The sequence below is a fragment of the Juglans microcarpa x Juglans regia genome, chromosome 1S (genome assembly GCF_004785595.1).
Source record: "Juglans microcarpa x Juglans regia isolate MS1-56 chromosome 1S, Jm3101_v1.0, whole genome shotgun sequence".
Taxonomy (NCBI): Eukaryota; Viridiplantae; Streptophyta; class Magnoliopsida; order Fagales; family Juglandaceae; genus Juglans; species Juglans microcarpa x Juglans regia.
In genome coordinates, this window is record NC_054595.1 from 27,075,448 (window position 1) to 27,096,708 (window position 21,261).

At 36.6% G+C, this 21,261-nt stretch overlaps 5 protein-coding genes across 13 annotated transcripts; 3 read left to right on the plus strand and 2 right to left on the minus strand.

Annotated features, from left to right (window-relative positions):
• Positions 1–224: 224 nt before the first annotated feature.
• On the plus strand, positions 225–2,879 carry LOC121246068 (photosynthetic NDH subunit of subcomplex B 1, chloroplastic). Its single transcript, XM_041144052.1, has 6 exons — positions 225–963; positions 1,141–1,331; positions 1,424–1,681; positions 1,922–2,027; positions 2,354–2,439; positions 2,572–2,879. The coding sequence occupies exons 1-6, from the start codon at positions 379–381 to the stop codon at positions 2,735–2,737; spliced, it is 1,392 nt and encodes a 463-aa protein (XP_040999986.1). The 5' UTR covers positions 225–378; the 3' UTR covers positions 2,738–2,879.
• A 3,157-nt stretch (positions 2,880–6,036) lies between these two features.
• Positions 6,037–8,695, plus strand: LOC121246071 (probable N-acetyltransferase HLS1). The gene is made up of 3 exons (XM_041144062.1): positions 6,037–6,367; positions 6,607–6,737; positions 7,740–8,695. The coding sequence occupies exons 1-3, from the start codon at positions 6,158–6,160 to the stop codon at positions 8,608–8,610; spliced, it is 1,212 nt and encodes a 403-aa protein (XP_040999996.1). The 5' UTR covers positions 6,037–6,157; the 3' UTR covers positions 8,611–8,695.
• A 550-nt stretch (positions 8,696–9,245) lies between these two features.
• Positions 9,246–11,900, plus strand: LOC121246066 (putative receptor-like protein kinase At1g80870). The gene is given in 2 exon segments (XM_041144050.1): positions 9,246–11,338; positions 11,341–11,900. Coding segments are annotated over 2 exon segments (2,163 nt in total). The 5' UTR covers positions 9,246–9,537; the 3' UTR covers positions 11,703–11,900.
• A 71-nt stretch (positions 11,901–11,971) lies between these two features.
• Positions 11,972–16,843, minus strand: LOC121246069 (magnesium transporter MRS2-1-like). 8 transcript variants are annotated; one of them, XM_041144058.1, is made up of 7 exons: positions 16,684–16,843; positions 16,508–16,604; positions 15,278–15,884; positions 13,799–13,927; positions 13,068–13,400; positions 12,924–12,971; positions 11,972–12,529 (listed from the first exon to the last, which is right to left on the minus strand). In XM_041144058.1, the coding sequence occupies exons 3-7, from the start codon at positions 15,866–15,868 to the stop codon at positions 12,299–12,301; spliced, it is 1,332 nt and encodes a 443-aa protein (XP_040999992.1). In that variant the 5' UTR covers positions 15,869–15,884; positions 16,508–16,604; positions 16,684–16,843; the 3' UTR covers positions 11,972–12,298. The 8 variants fall into 8 exon arrangements, with proteins under 8 accessions (XP_040999992.1, XP_040999988.1, XP_040999990.1 ...); XM_041144054.1 differs by having other exon boundaries at positions 15,278–15,887; XM_041144056.1 differs by having other exon boundaries at positions 16,504–16,604.
• Positions 16,844–17,986: 1,143 nt separating this feature from the next.
• Positions 17,987–20,733, minus strand: LOC121246075 (chaperone protein dnaJ 8, chloroplastic-like). Of its 2 annotated transcripts, none has more exons than XM_041144066.1 (3): positions 20,170–20,733; positions 19,801–19,869; positions 17,987–18,323 (listed from the first exon to the last, which is right to left on the minus strand). In XM_041144066.1, exons 1-3 carry the CDS (start codon positions 20,386–20,388, stop codon positions 18,141–18,143), a joined length of 471 nt encoding a protein of 156 aa, XP_041000000.1. In that variant the 5' UTR covers positions 20,389–20,733; the 3' UTR covers positions 17,987–18,140. The 2 variants fall into 2 exon arrangements, with proteins under 2 accessions (XP_041000000.1, XP_041000001.1); XM_041144067.1 differs by lacking the exon at positions 17,987–18,323 and adding an exon at positions 19,644–19,745 and having other exon boundaries at positions 19,779–19,869; positions 20,170–20,669.
• Positions 20,734–21,261: the final 528 nt, after the last annotated feature.

Below are 21,261 nucleotides of genomic sequence, written 5' to 3' on the forward strand. Positions count from 1 at the left end.
AAAATAAATCTAACGTTATGTCAATATATTTTTATTTTTTTACATCTTTTGTCACACCTCTCCAACCAAAAGCTAAATAAAAGACAAAAATCTTTGCCTTAATTTTGTGATCAAGCCAAGCCCTGCTGCATAAGTTGTTTGATATGTGACACAGGTCGTAGGATGAGCTGATTCTTGTTCTGCTCTTCAAAAACTATATATTGAAAGAAAACAAGCAAAAAGCAACAAAAGAAAAAGAAAAAGAAGTGAATTCAGAGACCCACTTATCCAACCACCATCCACACACTTAACTGCTTCCAAACTTCAAACGATAAAACATGAGAAACTCAGAAAACCAAAGAGAAGAACCACTCACTCTGTGATCACTGATCTTATCTCATGGCTACAGCTTCTCTACTGCCCAAACCCTCGTCTCCCTTTCTCTCTAACCCAACTTTATTTCCCTCAACCCACTACTTCACCAGACTCTCCTTCTTTCAACCAGTTGACCACCCTCATTGCACCAAGAGACCGAACCTTCAAGCCCAAGCTAAGAAGAAGAATTCATGGCTCGACCCTTTCGACGATGGAGAGGACCCTGACATGGAATATGGCTCCCTGTTTACAGATGGCAAGCAAGAAGAGGATCCTCGGCCACCGGATAACCCCAACAGCCCCTATGGGTTCTTGAAGTTCCCGGCCGGATTCAACGTGGAAATCGCGCCGTTAGGGTTGAAAACCAGAGGAGACGTGAGGCGCTGCTGCTGCGTGGTGTCGGGCGGTGTGTATGAGAACTTGCTGTTCTTCCCAGCCATTCAATTGATAAAGGATAGGTACCCAGGTGTTCAGGTGGACGTGGTGGCTTCGGCGAGGGGGAAGCAAACATACGAGTTGAACAAGAATGTGAGGTGGGCTAATGTTTATGATCCTGATGATGATTTCCCGGAGCCCGCGGAGTATACTGACATGGTTGGAGTTCTTAAGGTTGGAGGAGTTCTCAAGAAGAAAAAAAACATAGAAAATCAAAATTAAAAATGATGAAACGCTTTTTGTTCTCGCAGAAGTAGACTGAACTAAGTCATCATATAGCACTTTTATTAGAAACTAGTTCTGCATTGAAAAAGTGATAATTCAGTTGAGTTAAATCAATCGTTCTTGCAGAATAGGTACTATGACATGGTCTTATCAACTAAACTGGCAGGGCTGGGACATGCTGCATTCTTGTTTATGACAACAGCTCGAGACAGAGTCAGCTACGTTTACCCAAATGTAAATGCTGCTGGGGCAGGATTACTTCTATCCGAAACATTTACACCAGACAGTATGAATCTATCCGATGGTGGATATTACATGTGAGTCATGATTTTTCGTGTTATGGTTTTGATAATTCCTTTTTGGTCTTTGAATCTTAGGGTCTCTTTAATATGTGGGTTTGTTGGATTAGGTATCATCAGATGCTTGATTGGTTGGGGAGACCATTCCGAAGTGTGCCAAGGCAACCTGTGCTTCCTCTCAGAGTTGCAATTTCGAGGAAGTTGAAGGAGGTTGCAGAGGCCAAATATAGGAGTGCAGGTGCAGAGAAAGGAAGATATATTGTAATTCATGGGATAAAATCGGATTCAAAGGCCTCAATGCAGTCTAGGGGTGATCCCGATAGCTTGCTACCCATCGAAGTATGGGCTGAAATAGCAGACACTATAAGGTACTGGGTTTTTATTATGGGAAAAAGAAAAGCAAGGAAAATAAAAGAAAGAGGTGGAGGCTCGTGTGCTAAAATGTGCTAATGTTTAGGATGAGAAATTATGTTACTCTCTGACTTAAAATGCTTGGTTAGGCCGTCTTTATACGCAGAACCAATCATAAAACTCTCTTATTTCAGCGCACAAAATGGACAACACACTGTCATGTGGAAGGATTGACATGAGATTGTATTTGTAAACAGGGGACTTAGGCCAGTTTTTGTCATTCCTCATGAGAAAGAAAGGGAGAATGTGGAGGAGTTTTTTGGAGATGATGCAAGTATTGTGTTCATCACAACTCCTGGCCAGGTAACTTTATCTCCCTGTCATATTCTTGTATGCAAAATTATTTTACCAAACAAGAAAAACTGATAGAAAAATTGTGGTGAGAGAGTACGAAGTGAAGATAAAAAGTTACAAATTAAACCATCTGCATCTGCCTTGGCCCCTATACTAAGCCCTGATGGTGGTTCGGTTAGCCAAGGGATTCACCAGGAAAACCTGAGTGAAAAAAGTCCACATTCACAAAATACCTTCTCTCTCCTGGTGATAATGCAAGATGATTAAAAGATGGCCGGGGGAATATTTTCAAATTCTAATATGGACACTTTATTCTGTGGATTCTTCTGCTTCAGCTGGCAGCCCTTATCAACGACTCAGCTGGGGTAATTGCCACAAACACAGCAGCTATCCAACTTGCAAATGCACGAGAAAAACCCAGGTAATTGCATCTGATAGAAAACTTGTTTGTTTGTCATTTGAGTTGCAAATGAAACCCTCTACAAAAAGTTAAGTTCACAGAGAAGTGAAAGTGGCATAAGCTTGGTGTATCTATGGTGCATGTTTGTTGCAGTATCGCATTGTTTTGCTCTGAAGAAAAAGGGAAACTATTTGTTCCCAATGCAGAAGAGAAGAGATGTGCCATTGTTTCGTCCAAGACAGGAAAGTTAATAGATATCGACGTTGGAGCTGTAAAAAGAGCACTTCAAATTTTTGATCTCTCCCTAGCTCTGGTCTAGAAGAAGAAGAGGGTCACTTCCTTACATTGTATACAAGAATGTCAATCCTTCTGTACATGTTCTAGCCAAGCATAACGTCTCTCTGAATCAACGCTGCTGCTTATAATTCCAAAATTCAAGTCGATGCTATTACTTTACCAAACCGGTTTCCTTAGCAAAATGTGTACAGTATAAAATTCTCCATGATATCATCATACGAAACAAATGACATGCTGCAACGCGATCGAAATTCAAAATGATTCCAATGCAAGAAGATAGGAAAAGAAAAGAACAAAACTCAGCAGTTTATTTTGACTGTTGAGAATTTCCATTTGTTCTTGTAGTTGCATATATATATATATATATATATATATATATATATATTTTCCCATGTACCAAATCATGAACCACGTTCTTCATTCAGAAGAGTTTTATTCGGATCTTTTGCATAAGCACACCCTCTTCTCTGAACGAGGGATCTTGGAGCAGCTATCTAAGAAAGGAAAAAAAGATCAAAACAAGATACAAATTACAAGAGCTCAGCTGAAGCCCCTGAAGTCGGTTTTTTTTCTTTTTTTTTGTGTTATTATAAATAAAAGTTAAGCTGAACTTATGTTCCGATGCATTATTGTCTTCTCCAGATTAGGCATGAAAGACATGCATTTCTAAAACTTGAAAAGGGAAAATCCGATTAGAGCCAGTACTGGAATTGTGACAGTAAGACACATTGACATTGCGATTGGGAGCATGACAGCATGGGCTCTGTGGAAAACACCACTAATTATGGACCAGATTCTAAGGAGTGGCTCAACATCTTTTGGTCCAGAACATAGAAAGAGGCTGGATAGTTTTGACTCTATGCACAATTACTGCTGAAAGTACCATCGGCCAACTGTATTTTAATTTTGAGAGTTGGTTGCATGTGCAAATATTTGCGGCCAAACTAATTAAAAAGAAGATTAAGGGGACATTGAAAGGAATAAACAACCTAAGATTGTGAAGTACACATCTTTTGTCGGATGTCTAGACATAAAGGAATATGTACTTGTTATTTTGTTTCTTAGTAATCTAAGAAAGGATAATGTATTTAAGTGCATGCATGATGCTAATGCTATATACATGTCACATTAAGAGATATATTTTTGCCTTTAAATTATATATTTTACTAAACCACTTGAAAATTATTGAAACTAATTATCACTTAGAACATGCATTGATTGTATAATGTAATTAAAGTGGGGTTCTCTTCTCTTAAGGCAACTTGAATAAGTTCCTATTCGGAGAAACTTCGTTAATTTGTCTTTTGAAGGAATATCGCATAATATATGTAAGAATCATTTCATGTTCTCTCTTTTTGTTCACTTCAAATTTGGAATATGGACGTCAAGGAGAATAATATAGTCAATCTAATCTTTGATAATAATCATCAGAACCGAATATTTACATGATCTTATCTAAGCAACGACATAAGCAAAAATTGCAGGGACAAATTAAAAGTCAGTGAAACGAGTGGCAGTACAAGTTAGAAGCAGTACTCATCACCTTTATATATATAAATTCTTATTAAGCAGTAGGAAATGAGAAAAGATAATACTAGCTAGAGCCTAGGCAGGTTCTATGTAGAGCTTTGTACCATTAAGAAAGAAGGGGAAAATGTGGAAGAAATCCTAAAAGGGAGAGGATGATCGAATCATATTTTTCCATGATCTAAGAGATCAGCTTTCTCGTCAAAAAAGTGTTGTAGATCAAACAGAATATGCTTGACCATAATATATTTTGTTCTAATAGTAAGAATAATTCATCATTTGTTTTCACAACACATCTCATCTCATTATATATATATATATATATATATATATATAAGCCAAGGGGGATAATACATGTATAAATATCCCACCAGGTTGAATGAGCATTACAAGTGCACATCATATGTAGGATGCATGCCAATTGCCAATACAAATAAACTCGACCCAAATGAAGACAAAGTACAGCAATTGTCATCCTCAATATCTCTCACTTTTTTCTGAGTATATACAAATGCACATCATTCACAACATTAATGGTTCCTTTCGGTCTTAAATCAAGTATCTATAGCATATTTAGCAGCAGCATGTACATATAGCTCAAGGAATTAACAGAACCCGGCCAATTAGTCAGTAGACATCAGATAAAATTTCCCAATTTTCCTTTCCTAAATTAGGTAGTACTCAAGCACTCTTGCATCATCATTATCCGAAATCAGAAGGCAGATTAAAGTCATTCCAATTAGGAAAACAAGCACGCACACTTAACCATGCATCGCACGCGCACACCAGCCGGCAGTACTTTTATTAGCTAGATGAGCATGCACATCAGTCCTTTTCTAAGCATAAACAAACAGACAAAGTTAGAGAACAGAACACTTGTATGCCGACGTGATAGTAATCATCATCTTCACAAGATCATCGACACATGATGTTCACCAAAACACGTGGTGCCCCACGTCATCTACACCAATAATTATTGGTGATAATCAAGAGAAAGTGATATAATATATATATATATATATATGGTAATGAAATGCACTTGTCTGAGACTTAAGGATTTCGGCTACATAATTTGGGTATTTCTTAAGCACATGACATGGCATCATCATGCATGATTGTTTGTGTCGGTCAAAATACTATCCCACCTTATGGATAGTACTTGGATTCCACTGGCCGGGGGAAAATGAAAAAATTCCAGTTCCATTAAATAGCATTTTAGTTCACTTTATTTTGAATTATTTTTAAATAAATACCTGAAAAGCTCAGGAATTAATCCAATTTTTTGTATGACTACCCTCTTTTTTTTTTACATGTCAAAAGCAATTAAACTTGTGACAACTCACGTAATGGCCTGGTGATTAAAGATAATTTTCGGTTCTGAAAGGAAACAAAGGGAAAGACAGTTGTGTTCATCACTGCCAACTACAAGACAGATATAGAACAGGAGCACTTGTCCTTAGTATTTGTCACTATAAGAATGCAGAGTGAGTGCTGTTGATTTTTGTCCTTTGTTATATTTTTTGATACATGCGGATCTATCGGACCATATACTACTAATAAAATCAAGCAATAATCGAAAGAATATCTGCTTCGGGCCAGTGATAAGAGTATATTCAGCTTTCATCGACTATTCAATGCATGCATGGAGATCGAGAATTTGACATACTATGATATGATCACCAGTGTGAATGCTTGCCATGTTTCTTTTTATTGGAGTCCACAAAAACTGGTGGAATGGCCACGTCGGCATACCATCTGTTATATATATATATATATATGAGGAGATAGCCCAGCTTACAGCTAGCTAGGTAGCAACCTCTGAGAGCACAAACAGATTAATATTCCACTAGTCTATCTATATCTAGTATCTACTACAATTAATTTCTCGATCCATCCTTCGTATTTTTTGTGATATATGTCGGTGAAGATAGCGAAGGAGTACTTTCCAAGGCTCACAGACGAAGGAGTGGTGGTGAGAGAGTATGATGAAGAGAGAGATAAGGTGGCAGTGGAGGAGTTGGAAAGGCAGTGTGAAGTGGAGCAGCAGGGCAAGCCTTCGCTTGTCACTGACCTAATGGGCGACCCTTTATGCCGCGCCCGAAGCTTGCCACTGCACATCATGCTGGTATTTCTGATTGCATTCATTGCAACCCAACACTCTATTTACATTTATAAGCTTGAAAATTTAATCTGATGTTAAGCGTTATGGAAGAAAGTTATCATTTTCCTTTTTTGATTTCCAACACACGAGAAAGGAAAGTTAAGATCGATAGTTGAATAGAGTATCTAAATTTTGTAGTTGAATTGGGCTATGCTACTTCAGGCATATATAATTCCTGGTTCTCTGTTTTCTGATTAGAACAGGTTGCAGAGTATGGAGAGGGAGAGAATATTGTGGGCGTGATAAGAGGGTGTGTAAAATCTGTGACAAGAGGGAACTCAGTTCACGTAAAGCTAGCTTATATTCTGGGGCTACGGGTCTCCCCCAACCACAGGTTCTCTCTCATCTGTGTGCTTTCTTGATTCTAATACCATTGCTTACCACCCTCAATAAAAAGAAGAAGAAAAAGAAAGAACGAAACAGATTAGATTCCACAATAAAGAGAAGGTAATATTAATTCCTCGATCTTAGCATGGAAACGAAAGAAATCAGAGTAAACGCAACTTCGTAATTGGTTTACTTGTTGGGTAAGGCGATCTTAGAATAAAATGTCTTCTTGTTTGAAGTTGTTCTAAACTGGTTCACCTACACAGTTTGAAGTTCCACACAGAGAGAGAGAGAGAGACAGAGACAGAGATGGTCCACCAGTGTCTTTTTTGTCTCTCTGTTTTTTTTTTCCTTTTTTTTTTTTTTTGCCAATTCTTATCATATTCTTTGATGTTAATATCATTGTTATACTTTTCATAATCTTTAATTTGACAAAAACATTAAAAGGATAAGCCTTTATCCAGCGTAGGGTACAACTACAAACGATTTTCAAAACCCACGACTTTTATGTCGTATATGATTGGCCTTTCTTAACTCAAATTTTCTCCGACGCTCAAATATAGTGTGTTAGATATGTCGTCAGGCAAAAGCCTCCTTTGGATGTGACTGAGATCACGAATTAATGTAGTCTGCAATGTTATTTTAAATATATTATCTCCTAAAATGTTCCTTGCCTAATTTATTCCGAATAAAGCCGCTTTCCAATGTAGCTTTAGGTTCTTAATTGGTTGTCGAAGAATAATGACAGCCCATTTCTAATCAAATTCCACGTTAGAAGGAACCTATTGATGATGACCAATAAGAACATTCTTGTTCAGCTCTCTCATCCGGCCTTGATTGTTTTTACAGATGAGATGATTTGAGATTAAAATTAAAAATTTAATAAAATATTATTAGAATATTTTCACAAATGAAATGATTTGTGAAAACAAACGAAAGACCTTGATTTCTCCAAAACTCAACCAGTACGATATAACATTCTTATGATTCCTTTCAAACTCTTTTGCAGGAGGCTTGGAATTGGCACAAAACTGGTTCGAGAATTAGAAGAATGGTGCAAACAAAATGGTGCAGAGTACGCATACATGGCCACCGACTGCACCAACGAGGCCTCTATCAATCTTTTCACCAAGAAATGCGCATACCTGAAATTCCGCACGCCCACCGTGTTGGTGCAGCCCGTCCACGCTCACCACAAGCCAATCGGCTCAGGCATTGGAATTATTAAACTCATCCCACAACTTGCTGAGTCAATTTATCGTAGGATCTTTGCGAATTCAGAGTTCTTCCCTAGAGATATAGACAGCATTTTACGCAACAAGCTGAATCTGGGCACTTTCGTGGCCCTCCCCAAGAAATCCCTCTCCAAGTGGGATCCAAAAACAGGCATTCTTCCACCGAGTTTCGCAATCCTAAGTGTGTGGAACACTAAGGAAGTGTTCAAGCTGCAAGTGAAGGGCGTGTCGGCCTTAACGTACGTGTGCTGCATGGGGACTAGGTTGTTGGATGCATGTCTGCCATGGCTAAGGTTACCATCGTTTCCTGATGTTTTCAGACAATTTGGAGTGTACTTCTTGTACGGGCTACACATGGGAGGGAAATATGCATCACGTCTCATGAAGTCCCTGTGTGCATTTGCACATAACATGGCTAGGGATGATGCTGGATGTGGGGCCGTGGTGGCCGAGGTGGGCCAGGGGGACCCCGCTCGAGAGGCAATCCCTCACTGGAAGAGATTTTCATGGGCCGAAGATTTATGGTGCATCAAGAAGCTTGTAGATGCCAATCAGGATGATAGTAACGAAAAATGTGAGCCATCTGATTGGATCAAATCTCAATCGTCTTCATCGGTGATTTTTGTCGATCCACGTGATTTTTGAAACCTACCTTTTCTCGAATCTCGAAGGAGAAAGGAGAAAGAAGACGTGTTCGTATGTGTCTATGTTAAAATAAAAACATGATAAATCAGAGCAGCATATAAACAAAAAAATATATATATTTTAGTCACAAAATAATTACATAAAAATAAATCTATAAACTGATACAATTTAATGTCACATTAAATTGTAAAATTATTTTTATTATAATATAAATTTAATAGATCTTATAAAATTACATTAGTTTATAAATTTATTTTGTGAAATTTTTTTGTATATCCAGCTGTTCTCAATTAATATTTTTCTCTCGACCCTCGATCAAACAAATCCAGAAAGCAGTTGTTACGTCAAGTTGTTGAATTTGGATGATGGTGGAGGAACACTTATTAAGAGCTGGAATCTACAATGTATGACTTGTCAGAAAGGGAATGGTGTGAACAAACAACAATGGATTCTATAAAAAATTTTCTATTCGCATGTGAACTTCTCTGAGTCAAAATACAAACTGCAAAATAAAGTCTAAACCGGTGCACTTGTCCAACCCCACTTATCATGCGCCCAAGGACAAAACCCCTTGTCCATGAGAAAACCTTCTCCAGTTTTCCTTAGTTTTTTATTCCTTTGTCAGGACTTTGTCTGCAGAGTGCAGAGGATCTTTAGTCAAAAATTCAGAAGCACCTCGGGACCCTCCCCTCCCCCCAATAACTTTCTGATCCTCGTTTCCCAATCGCTAAACTCATTATCTAACTCCAAACTATGATTATATCAAAGCAAACCTAATATTCTCTAATATGAATCCCGGCTGTAAAGCAATTAACCCACATTGGATGCTAGATACGCATGAAGATCCATGCCCATTTGCTTTCATCCTCCAATTCCTGTGATCTTACCAACAGACACTAAAGTCACGGAAATACAAACCAACCCACAATGCCTTCAAGACCCCTAGCTCCGACTCCTAGCCCTCCGGGGTCAAGTTTCTTCACCCAAACCGGGGTTTTGTTCTTGATTCTCACCATCTCAGGCCCCGTAATAATATTGCTATCAATCATCTACTTTCTTTTTCATGCTTGGCACTTCCTAATTGTGCGCAGAACTAAAACCATTCCCTTCGACTCCAGCGCTCCTCTCAAGCTGCAAAGATTCTCGTACAGAGAGCTAAAGCAAGCCACCAATGGCTTTTACACTGCCAATATCATTGGTAAAGGCGGGTCGGGTACTGTGTTTAGAGGAACACTAAGAGATGGAAAGCTCATTGCTATTAAGCGTTTGGACGTTCTTTCTTCGCAAACGGAGAGAGAGTTTCAGAATGAGTTGCAGATTCTTGGTGGCCTACGGTCATCATTCTTGGTCACGCTTTTGGGGTACTGCGATGAAAAGAACAAGAGGGTGTTGGTGTATGAGTATATACCCAACAACAGCCTGCAAGAAGCGCTTTTTGGAGATGGGTATTTGAGTTTGAGTTGGGAAAGGAGGTTTGACATAATCATGGATGTTGCTAAAGCTATAGAATTCTTGCATCTCGGATGTGATCCACCGGTGATTCATGGGGATATTAAGCCCAGCAATATTTTGCTCGATTCGGAGTACCGAGCAAGGATTTCCGATTTTGGGTTGTCAAGGGTTAAGTTGGAGGGTGAGTCGGGGGTGGATTTGTTTAGCCAGGACTTGGGGAAGAGTCGGGAGCTGTGGAAGAGTCAAGAGCTTTCGGGGAATTTGGCTGCAGAGACTCCAGCAATCGGTACTCCGGTGGAGAGTGCTCCTGAGGTAGATTTTGCTCTTGCTTTACAAGCCTCTACATCATCGAAAAATGGTAGGATATCTTATAATGTTAGAGCTTTGAACATTAATTCCTCCACTTCTAATGCTAACATGGCAAGTGAGAAAGATGTTAAGACTAGCAGCGTAAAGGGGAAGGAGCTTTCGGTCATAGACAATGGTGGGGATGATCGGAGCAACAGATTTATGCCTTACGATGATGAGTTTTCTAGCATTGATCACAGTAAGGAGCTGAGTTTTAATGCTTCTTCGGCTGTTGTTGAGGATGTGGATACAAAACAGTGGGGAAAAAATTGGTGGTGGAATCAGGATAGGAGTGGTGAATCGGGCAGTAAGGATTATGTTATGGAATGGATAGGGAGTCAGATCTGCCCATCGACAAATCCTGATTGGGTTGAAGAAAAGAAGAGTCCTTCTGAGCGAAATAATTTGGATGATTCAACTCCATTAGATAGGTTAGAAGATCTAAATGAACCCCAATCACAAGAAGTCGGATGTGAAAATCTCGATAAAGGGTTTCAGAAGAAAGGGTCAAGGGGCAAGACAAATCGTAGGAAGGAACAAAGAAAGATGCAAGAGTGGTGGAGAGAAGAGCATCTTGCTGAGATTATCAAGAAGGGTAGTAAGCTTAGAAAGTTTGAAACCAAGTGGAGGAAAACTGGCTTCAAAATGCCACATTTTGGTCTTGGAAGAGGGTTTCGCTTTCGAAGAGGAAAGAACTTTGGGGAACAGTGTCAGAATCAGTGTGATATATTAAGTGGGGAGTTCAGTTTTAGAAAGGGATGCAAGAAAAAGAGCACCCAGTCTATTGGTAGTGACAATATGTGGAGTGGAGATCTTTTCAGTCGTGAGCTCAGCAGTACCACAAGTATGAGAGGAACTTTGTGCTATGTGGCACCAGAATATGGTGGATGTGAGTACTTAATAGAGAAGGGTGATATCTACAGTCTAGGGTTCTGATTCTTGTAATTGTATCTGGTCGAAGGCCATTGCATGTTCTTGCCTCCCCTATGAAGATTGAGAAAGCAAACTTAATAAGCTGGTGTCGGCAATTAGCTCAAGCTGGAAACGTCTTAGAACTTGTGGATGAGAGGCTAAAACATGATTATTATAACAAGGACCAGGCAACCCTGTGTATTAACCTGGCACTCGCTTGCTTACAGAAATACCCAGAGCTGCGGCCGGATATCGGGGAAATTGTCAACATATTGAAAGGGGAGATGGATCTCCCACCGCTTCCACCTGAGTTCTCACCCTCTCCGGCTTCCAAGTTATACAGCAGGTCAAGGAGAAAAAAGAAAGGCAATGCAGAGTAGCCTTTGGATCACAATGTTCATTTTACCAATTATTACCGTGACATATTGGGGTACTCTGTGAAACATACAGGAAACAGTTTCAGGGTATTGAAGGTGTGCGTGCTCTGAGAATTATGTTTTTGTATGTACATTAGATTAGTGATTGTATTTTTTTGCCACTTAATGAATGCAAATATTGAGGGCGCAAGTTTATGTTTAGACTGCATGTTTTGCAACTTCTTGGAGTGCTGCTTAAAACTGGGTACTGCTTAAACGACACGACACTGCAATAAATCCACGAGTACCATCATCAACATACGATACGCCTCTCATTTACTTCATATACGGTTTACTTTTCCGACTAATAAATATTCGTAGGTAGTGTCACCACCCTTGCTATTTGCTAATATACATTCGATAGGAAGCTTAGTTTTAGCCACAGATTTTCACGATTACTTGGTATTTTACCAAAATTTCTTACAATTAAACCTAAACTTAATCAAAAGAATCGCTCTAAAATAGAGGCAGTCGTTATCCACCATAAATTCATCTAGAAGGTAAAACAATGATAATGATTGTTTCCTCTGTACTTTCCTGATTGCAGTTTCTTCGCAGAGTTATAGCGGCATCAGTCTTCTGTGCTTGAAGAACCACACAAATAAGCTGAATATGACAACCCCAGTAACGCCTGTGATTATAAGAACCCACTTAAATGCACCAGTGTCATCGAATAAGGGTATTGAAAAATTCATGCCAAAGATCCCTGCCACCACCCCAAAGATCGCGACAACAAATGTAGCAGTTGTGAGTAGCAGCTCGAATTGGATCAGCTGGTTCCGAACATTATCCTGCAGGCATCAATTACCTTTCAGTTTCCAACTTTAAAAGCTAGTTTTAATCCAAACAAAATTCAAAGGCCAATAGTGTCTACAACCAGAAATATTTCTTGTTCCAATCTGGCCTGCCCCGAATATTCAGTTTTGTTTGAGGTTGTTTTGAGATAGAGATAGGATAGCCAGACAAAAAATATATCCTCCCCCCCCCAAAAAAAAACAACCCAGTATCCTAATAAAACATATAATGAAAAGCTTGTTTTCCTATATGCACCATTACTGAATAGTGTGCAAGTCAATTGAAAAAAAAAACTTGTGTCGTTCTGTCTATTAAGATCAACTCCTTTGATTTAGAACACACCTCTATATCAGGAAAGGGAACAAAAATGGATTAAAGAGAAAAACATACCAGCTGAATGTTGATGAAATCTTCCGTGTCGTCGATATACTCCTTCAACTGAAACAGCGTTAAGAAAATGATTTGAAGTCACTTCATCTTACTCAAAGGAAAATGAGAAGTGAAAAGATTGAGCATAATGTATGTTGTATGTACCGATGTCAACTTGTTGAGGGTGCTATCAATGACAACAAAATATGCTTCCAACAACATTTCAAGCTCTTCTATGCTCTCTGTGGCACTTTCAGAACTCCTCATGCTCTCATGCCGACTCCTTGCAATGCTCAAACTTTTCTCAAGCCTCCGGGCTTCAGGGGGCGAAGAAACAGGAGAAACAGGAGCAGAAACAGATGCACCATCAGTTGATCTGTATCCCAACAAAGACTGATCACCATAAAGTGATGTTTCCATTCTCCTTTTCTTCTCAGTGAGATACATTTCAGCCATATCTCCATCATCATCCATGAGCTGCTCTATTTCATCCCTAACCTAATAGATGCAACTCAAAAACGAGAGCAAAGATATAGAGATGTCAACAGGAAGTACAGTCAAGATATACTTGCCAACCTGATTAAGATTTGACAAATCCAAGTTCATATACGGTACTTCTTTTTATCAGATAACAAACCTATTATCGATAAGTTATTTTAAAGATACTAAAAAAAGACAAGTTATTTAGAGATAAATGGTCTTCTTAATAATAGAAACTAAAATTTCATATATATTACAGAATTCATACTTGATTTTATATGAGCTTTTTGTTCCTTTTTCAGATTTGAATTTCATTTCATCATTTTATAAACAGGTTCTTAGGATATAATCAAAGTTTTGGTAGGATCCTGCCAGATCTGTATAGCTAATCCATTGACAGTCCTTTATGTCAGTACCTTCTGCACTCTCCGAGTCAATGCAACAAGCCTGCTTTTCAATCGACGCGCACGTTCCAAATTGAGCGTACTGATCTTTGATGTAAGTTCATCTAGTAACGGATATGCTTCAATTTCTAATTCTGCTGCCTTTGGAAAATAGAAAATATTAAATGAGTTAAGAGTCTTTCAAATAATAGTTAATGCACATGTTCCAAAGCACACAGACAGAAGATGAAGCATATTATCACATTAAAGCCCATCAGAGCTTTAAGCTCCTTTATAAATTGGAAGATAGATTTTGGAAACATTGTGTCCACCAAGACTTACCAAACTAAACAGGAGCTGAACAATTCTGCCCAAGGTACATACCATTCGAACACAAGTCTCCCCATCAAAATCTTAATGGAGACCCTTCCAAAATTCACAAACAAGGCACCATAAAGAATCCAGCGTGTAATAATCTTAAAACTGCAGTTATATGTTAAGGATCACAAAGAGAAATTTTTTATAGGTAATCAAGATATCTTATTTATAAGGAAATAGGCATAGCCCATGTCCACAGGATGCGTACAAGAGAAGGATCACAAAGAGAAATCACTAGCCGTATGGACTCTTCGGTCCCTTCTAACCCAAAAAAATATTCATGGTAGGATTTGAACCCATATTTCTTTTTCTTTTTCTCCCCAAATGACCAAGACACCTGTGGGTATCAGGTTACCTCTGGTGCAACTACTTTCTCTTCTAGTAGTCATTAATTAGTATCAGAAATATTTTTTATGACGGGTTAAGTAATTAGTATAAAAAATATTTCCAAAAATAAGTAGGAGAAAACCATGGTTCAAAGTCCATCTGAAGGACCTAACTCTAATTTTGCTTCAGGAATGTCAACTCTCAACTTCTTAAGGCTTCTAAAATAAATCCTATGAGAACTCCATATCCCATGCTTATATCTCCAATGAATACGTGTAGAAACTAGAAACTATATATGACTTCGTGAATATTTTCAGAAACTAAGTCTTTTACTAACAGTAGATTGGCCAAAAACATAAACCCCTCTAAAATAATTCTATTAAATGGGTGATTCTCCTGGCCTGTTGGAGAGGGATTTAAGGCAATCGTCAAATAGCGGTCGTTTGGAAGATGGTACCTCTTTGTCTTATGTGGTGTATTTGGAATGAGAGGAATGGGCGCTGTTTTGACAATAGAGAATGCTTGGTGGGAGGGATTAAAGACTTCTTTTATCATACTTTGTTGCTTTGGGCTTCAATTATTGTAATGGATGGGGCTAGTCTAAATGAATTTTGTGCTGTTTTTCAGCTTTAGTTTGTAATTAGGTGTTTTTCTCTTGTATACTTCATGTGTACTTGGGCTATGCCTAATTACGTGGTTTAATAGAATTCTTACTTATAAAAAAAATAATTCTAATAAATACAACGATGAAAGAGGAAAGAGCAATTATAAGAATGTTGTGAAATCCAGAGCTGCTTCTGTACGCACCTGAGAATCAAGAAATGTACAAGCAGCCTCCAGAGCAACTTCAAGAGCCCTAAACTCAAACGGTAAATAGTCTGGTGATGGGCTTCCAAACACATCATCCAAATTTCTACTTCCCCTCCTCCGGTTCAAGCCTGTGGTGTCTGACTGCCATACCTCACCCACAACATTTGTTGTCAATCGCCGTTGTAGCTCCACCACATAATGCAATACAGAACTGTCTAGGGAATTTAACAATAGAACCTCATCGGCCGTGATAATACATCGAATCTGCTCCAAGTTCACAACAATAGCCTTCTCTCTACCTAGGATCGTCGAGGGGTAAACAAATAGAGGATCCAATAGGCGTAGATCACGGGCAGGAAGATCACAACGCCGCATCATAGTGAATTTGTCAACCTCAATGACTTGGGAATTACCAGATGTATCAACACGAATCCAAGATCGAAGGCCTTGGCCCCGTTTCTTCAGCCCCAAAACATCCATACCCTGGAAAGGTTGCCGCCCAGAGGCCGAAGATCGATAAGCTGTATCTCTTAGGTTTATGGCTGAATGAGGTTTCGGAGGGAGCAATCGTTCTTTAAGATCAGCCATTGACAATGAGCTTAAACTGCTGCAACTCATAAAACAGCTGACAATTACATTTACATGTTGCAACGACGTGATTAAAAATCATACCAACACAAAACTTGCTTACCTTGACTAAACTTTACCCAAGATATCAAATGATTCACTCATTTATTAAAAGTCATTGTGTGAATGTTTTCTGATAGTTAAGTACATCTTAAGCTTTTAGCACATTCATATTAAATATCTTGGTGATAAATAAGCAAATATAATAACAAAATGACCAAAGCAAAAACATGTGCTTTTGTATGATTACGAGTTCCATAGCTTTCGAAAATTGAGACCCTTTTAGGTAGACATCACACAGCATTCAAATTCTCCAACTAAAGATGCTGCATTCTTTTGGAGCTAAACAACATAAAACATCATATTTATTTATTCTTCCACTCAATCCATCCACAAGCAAAAGGAGCAAAAATGAGTATCTTTCTGCAGGCCCTAATTTCTCATGATTCGAAGAACAAGCTTCAAGCAGCATTTATGTTTCACCCGCGCGCGCATGAAAAAACAAATACTTGTTTTGTAAATTAAGCAGGTTATTACAAAGAATAAAAAACAAGAAGCATCGTAGTGAACCTATGGGCGAAAACAAAAGTAACTACCTGCAAGGTAGAAATTAGGGCGTTGTTCTCAGATGGATGGCCTGGAATCCTGGATGGATTACCACGTCGATAGCACCGATTGGTTATGCAAAAATCTGCAGCTTAAAATACGAAGAGAACAAAAATCAAACAAAAAAAGTTAAATATTAGAAAAAGAGAAAACGAAAGCTCTAGATTTACCAGAGACAGAACTCTCTCCGAGGAAGGTTGGGAAGGCTGGGTAGCCAAACAATCTAGTGCTCCAGAATTTTTCTCCAATTAAATGTGATCGTCGTGTCGTTTTCGTAATTGTACAACAAGAAGAAGAGGTCTCCTCTGCCTCTTCGTAATTGGGGGTAAATTCATGAAACTTTAGGGGGATTTATGCAATTTGAACCTTTTCTTTCCCTCAACCTTCAATTCTCTCAATCATATGGAATCAATCAATAAAACACTTCTATAGATTCCGTGCTCATGCGGTAAAGAAAGAAATATTATTTCGTTAAAAATAAAAATTAATTTTAAGAAAATCTTTTTAAAAAAGTTGCTATGTTTTTTATTTTTAAACTTTTTTTATTTGAAAACAAAGCAGTGTTACCTATAAGCCTTACACCCTGCACACTCACTTAAAAACATGTCATTTTACATTCTTATCCTATTTTACTTACAAATATATCTGAAATCATTTTCATTACGTAGTTAAAAAAGTAAAATGACATGTTTTTAATTAGGTATGCAGGATGTGAGGCTTATGTCTAAAATGTTTTTTAAAAACATGTTATGTTAATAATGCTTTTATAAATCTAATTATTTAATTATTTTTCAATTTTTAATTTTATGAAAACGTTACTTTTTTGTTCTTCATGTTTTACTTTTTATTTAAAATAAGATAATTGATATTTCCACCGAGGAAACCCATAAACAAAATCCACTGATTGGATATTTTTTTTTATTTAATAGTCAAAGAATTATTTTCTGTGATTTTTTTTTAAATATTTGAAAAAAAACTTTAACCCTTTGTGAGAACTGTACTATTTAATTTACACGCTTATATGATTTAACATGATCCATAATATTTACTTCATGATAAAAAGAATTATGCAATTTGATGAGATCATATTAAACCACGTTAATGTATAGAATCTTTGTATTAAATTTCCGTGTAGACCAAATACTTCTAAGTTTATTTCCTCTATTTCTTCATTAAATTTATCCGCATTGGGGTACATAACTTGGTAGTATTGAACACTTCTTCCATCTGTCATTATCATATACTAATAAATTAGATCTGCATTATTATTGATATCATAAAACTATATTGTAAAAGAAATTCCAATTTAAATTATAAAATTTTATTTAATCTTATAAGATAATTAAAATTAAAACCTTGTTGAATTTGGTAGGCATGGCAATACGAAGAATACAATGATGGAGCATCCCTCAAGCCCAAGCTGTAAATTCGAAACCCACTAAGGAATAATGCCAAAATAAGAGTAATATTTACGAACTTTTTGCACTTTTCATTAGAGCAAATGATGGGGCCAATAGCTAAGCCTCAGCTATTTACAAAGGTGAATTATAGACAATAAAACCACGATTATGGTTGAGAGAGAGAAGTCGGTCCAACTCTTTAGTGATTTTTAATTTACAGCCTTCATTCAAATATAGGGATTAATATGAGACGTGTAGTCACGAATTCCTGCTCCTTCCCATCCCATCCACTCCTCCCACAAGTCCCAATCAGGATCGTTCATTCCTCTCATCGACTCGTCGGAATCTTCATCGTACGACTCGTACATCTCCGGTGCCATGGATTCCTCTCTCAAATTACTCATCACGGTCTGTTTAAAATTCACACACAAAAATATCAATCAAGAGTTGACCAAATATCACAATCTGCTCATCACGATCATACCAAAATCAATCACATAATTATATAGATATATATAGAGAAATTATACTCAAAGTCATGAGGCGCCATGCAATATTTTAAAAAATGTGAATAAATACAGAATTTATATAAAAAAAAAATTTAATAATAAACTTTACTCTATTTTTAAAAAAATTAGACAATACTTACACACTCCACGATTATACGTAGTATACTCACACACATATATATATATAGAATATATATATGTATAGAATAATGTTAAATACGATGTTAAAGTGTGCAATTACCGCACATCCTTTTAAAAAAATAGAATGTCTACTAAAAAAAATTAATTTCTAAGTGGATTACAGATTTCCTCAGTTTGTTCAAATTTATATAATTTGAAACTGCAAATTAATAATTTTATATATATATAAGGTTGGAATATTTTGAGAGAAATTTATATAATTTTGACTATCCGGAAAATTGATTATTTTTTCTTCATCAAGCCAACAATCCCCGTAATTACCTAAAAACAAAATATAAAATAAGTAGGAAAAATAACTTGAAAATGAGGACAAAAGGTGATGTGTGTAGTAGGAACCAGTCCCATCAATATTATCGGTTGATATGCATACAAATTATTATTATTTTTTTAAGTTTATAATTCGCTTTTACAGGAATCTCCAACCATGGAATGATTACAAATTTGACTATGCATGATGTGCTCTTACGCCTATTAATTTATATACAATAATTGAGTAGATAAATAGCTTTTTCAATCAAGCACTAATATTTTACTTCTTTTTAAAGGCATAGAAATAATGATTTTTAGTTTTTTTTTTTTTTTTTTTAATCAACGGTGGTAATCAGGTTGTGGTATTAATTAATCTGTTACAAATCTGATCAATCTATTTTATAGATAAAAAAAATTTAATTTGGAGAAATTTGAATAGTAAATTGAGATAAAATGAAATAAAATATTATTATAATAATATTATTATTATTTTATAATTTAAAATTTAAAATTATTTATTATATTTTATTTAAAAATTTAAAAATTTGTAAAGATTATAGATGAGTTAGATCATCCCTAATCCAGACAATCCAAATGAAATGAGATACCAAATTCACGTATCATTTTATCTTATTATTGTAATTTTTTTAAATTTTTATTAAAAATATAATAAATATTTTAATTTTTTTAAATTTTAAAATAATAATAATATTTTAAAATAATATTTTACACTTTCCTCTAAAACCAAAAAAATAAATTATCATCCCACTGTCAAGCATACCCTTATAATATTGGTTTTACGCTATCTGAACGGCATAATAAGAAACGAGAAAATACTAAACAAAATGGTGCAAATCCAGGCCAAAAACCCCAGAAATCCACAGAAAGAGAGAGAGAGAGAGAGAGAGAAGGAATAGGCTGTACGTACATCGTAAGCTTCATTGATCAGATGAAATTGCACTCCACAATTGTTTCCTCTGCATACGTCCGGATGATACTGAAAGAACCCAAAATCAAACGAAATTAGTTTTGAAATTAAAAACTTTATTTTTCAACAAAAAGGGACTATAAAGCCAATAAAGTTGAGAAAAAATCGACCAAGAAAATAATCTGCAATAAATTTCAAAAAATATATATATTTTTTTTTAATAAGAACAAGGGAAAATCAGTTTTCCAATCACCAGATCTTAAAATGGAACTCCTAAATTCAAACCTAATCAGCAGAACCCAGAACAAGATGAATCATATCAAACACAAACAAGTTCCCAGAAATCTAAAGAATTTAAAACCAAATTACCTGTAAAGCAAGCTGTCTGAAAGCCTTCTTGACCTCAGATTCAGAGGCACCGTGTTGGATCCTCAGAGTCTTGTAGGGATCCATAACAGAAGAAGAAGCAGAACAAACCGTAACCCTATTCACCATCTTCTTCTTCCTCTGCCCATTCCTGAGCTGAAACCAAGCAGAAGAAGAAGACCCATTACCACCAATAAGTCCAGTAGCAGCAGCGGCAGCCATTAGTCTAACGTAAACTCCAGAGAATCCGAAAACCCAATACGCAATACCACCCACCCGCTCAAGCCCCAGGCTTTAAATAAAGCGAAAAAAACTTGCTTTAAATAAAAATAATAAAAACAATCACAAAAGGAAGGTTCTTGCCCTGAAGCTATCCAATCGACACGGCAAACTGATAGAGGCCTAGGAAGGCTTTGAACTTTGAAACGGTGTAAGTCTCTTGGGAATTACACGGAATGATGAATGAATCTTGAAGAGATAAAAATAGTAGAATAGGACTGTAAAGGGCGACTTTTCTATGATTTTATAGAGGGAAAATCCGTGAGGTAGGGATGGGAGGGTCCTTATCCAATGGGTCAGGTTTTGTGGTGACGTGTTCCGTCGTATTTTGTGGAGTGGAGTGGATGAGAAGAGACATAGGATCCTATGCTTATCTGTTCTGTTCCTTTTCTTAATCGGTCCTAGTCAGAAATAGAGACTTTTGTTTTGGGGTTTATCCTTTATTCCGGGTATATCCTATTTTCATTTATAATCTTTATTTTTATTTTATTTTTTCTCCGTTTCGATTCTTTAAAAATTAGAGGAATAATATTCACAATTGTTATATTCTATAACTTTTTAAATAAATAAATAAATACAAGATTTATATAAAAAAAATTAATTTTGTAATAATAAATTCTATTTTTTTAAAGAGATCATGCAGTACTTATACACTCTCTAACTATAATTAACATTACTCTTCAAATTAACTTATTTGTTTTGCCCCAATTTTGTTTTCTGACTTCGTATTGTACATATGCTTATCTTCTCAATTTATATAAATGTAATGGCATTTTCATGTTGATATTTCTTCCCCTTTGACCAAGTTTTTGGACG

Excerpts from the sequence above, each read along its gene's own strand:
- LOC121246068 (XM_041144052.1), top strand. The coding sequence starts at position 379 with ATGGCTACAGCTTCTCTACTGCCCAAACCCTCGTCTCCCTTTCTCTCT. Across the intron at positions 964-1,140 it reads ACATGGTTGGAGTTCTTAAG|AATAGGTACTATGACATGGT; the intron begins GTTGGAGGAGTT and ends TCGTTCTTGCAG. Across the intron at positions 1,682-1,921 it reads GAAATAGCAGACACTATAAG|GGGACTTAGGCCAGTTTTTG; the intron begins GTACTGGGTTTT and ends ATTTGTAAACAG.
- LOC121246071 (XM_041144062.1), top strand. The coding sequence starts at position 6,158 with ATGTCGGTGAAGATAGCGAAGGAGTACTTTCCAAGGCTCACAGACGAA. Across the intron at positions 6,368-6,606 it reads TGCCACTGCACATCATGCTG|GTTGCAGAGTATGGAGAGGG; the intron begins GTATTTCTGATT and ends TGATTAGAACAG. Across the intron at positions 6,738-7,739 it reads CGGGTCTCCCCCAACCACAG|GAGGCTTGGAATTGGCACAA; the intron begins GTTCTCTCTCAT and ends ACTCTTTTGCAG.
- LOC121246069 (XM_041144058.1), bottom strand. The coding sequence starts at position 15,868 with ATGGCTGATCTTAAAGAACGATTGCTCCCTCCGAAACCTCATTCAGCC. Across the intron at positions 13,928-15,277 it reads GTACATTTCTTGATTCTCAG|GCAGCAGAATTAGAAATTGA; the intron begins GTGCGTACAGAA and ends TATTTTCCAAAG. Across the intron at positions 12,530-12,923 it reads ATTTCATCAACATTCAGCTG|GATAATGTTCGGAACCAGCT; the intron begins GTATGTTTTTCT and ends TGATGCCTGCAG.
- LOC121246075 (XM_041144066.1), bottom strand. The coding sequence starts at position 20,388 with ATGGCTGCCGCTGCTGCTACTGGACTTATTGGTGGTAATGGGTCTTCT. Across the intron at positions 19,870-20,169 it reads TCAGACAGCTTGCTTTACAG|TATCATCCGGACGTATGCAG; the intron begins GTAATTTGGTTT and ends GGGTTCTTTCAG. Across the intron at positions 18,324-19,800 it reads TGATCAATGAAGCTTACGAT|ACCGTGATGAGTAATTTGAG; the intron begins GTACGTACAGCC and ends AATTTTAAACAG.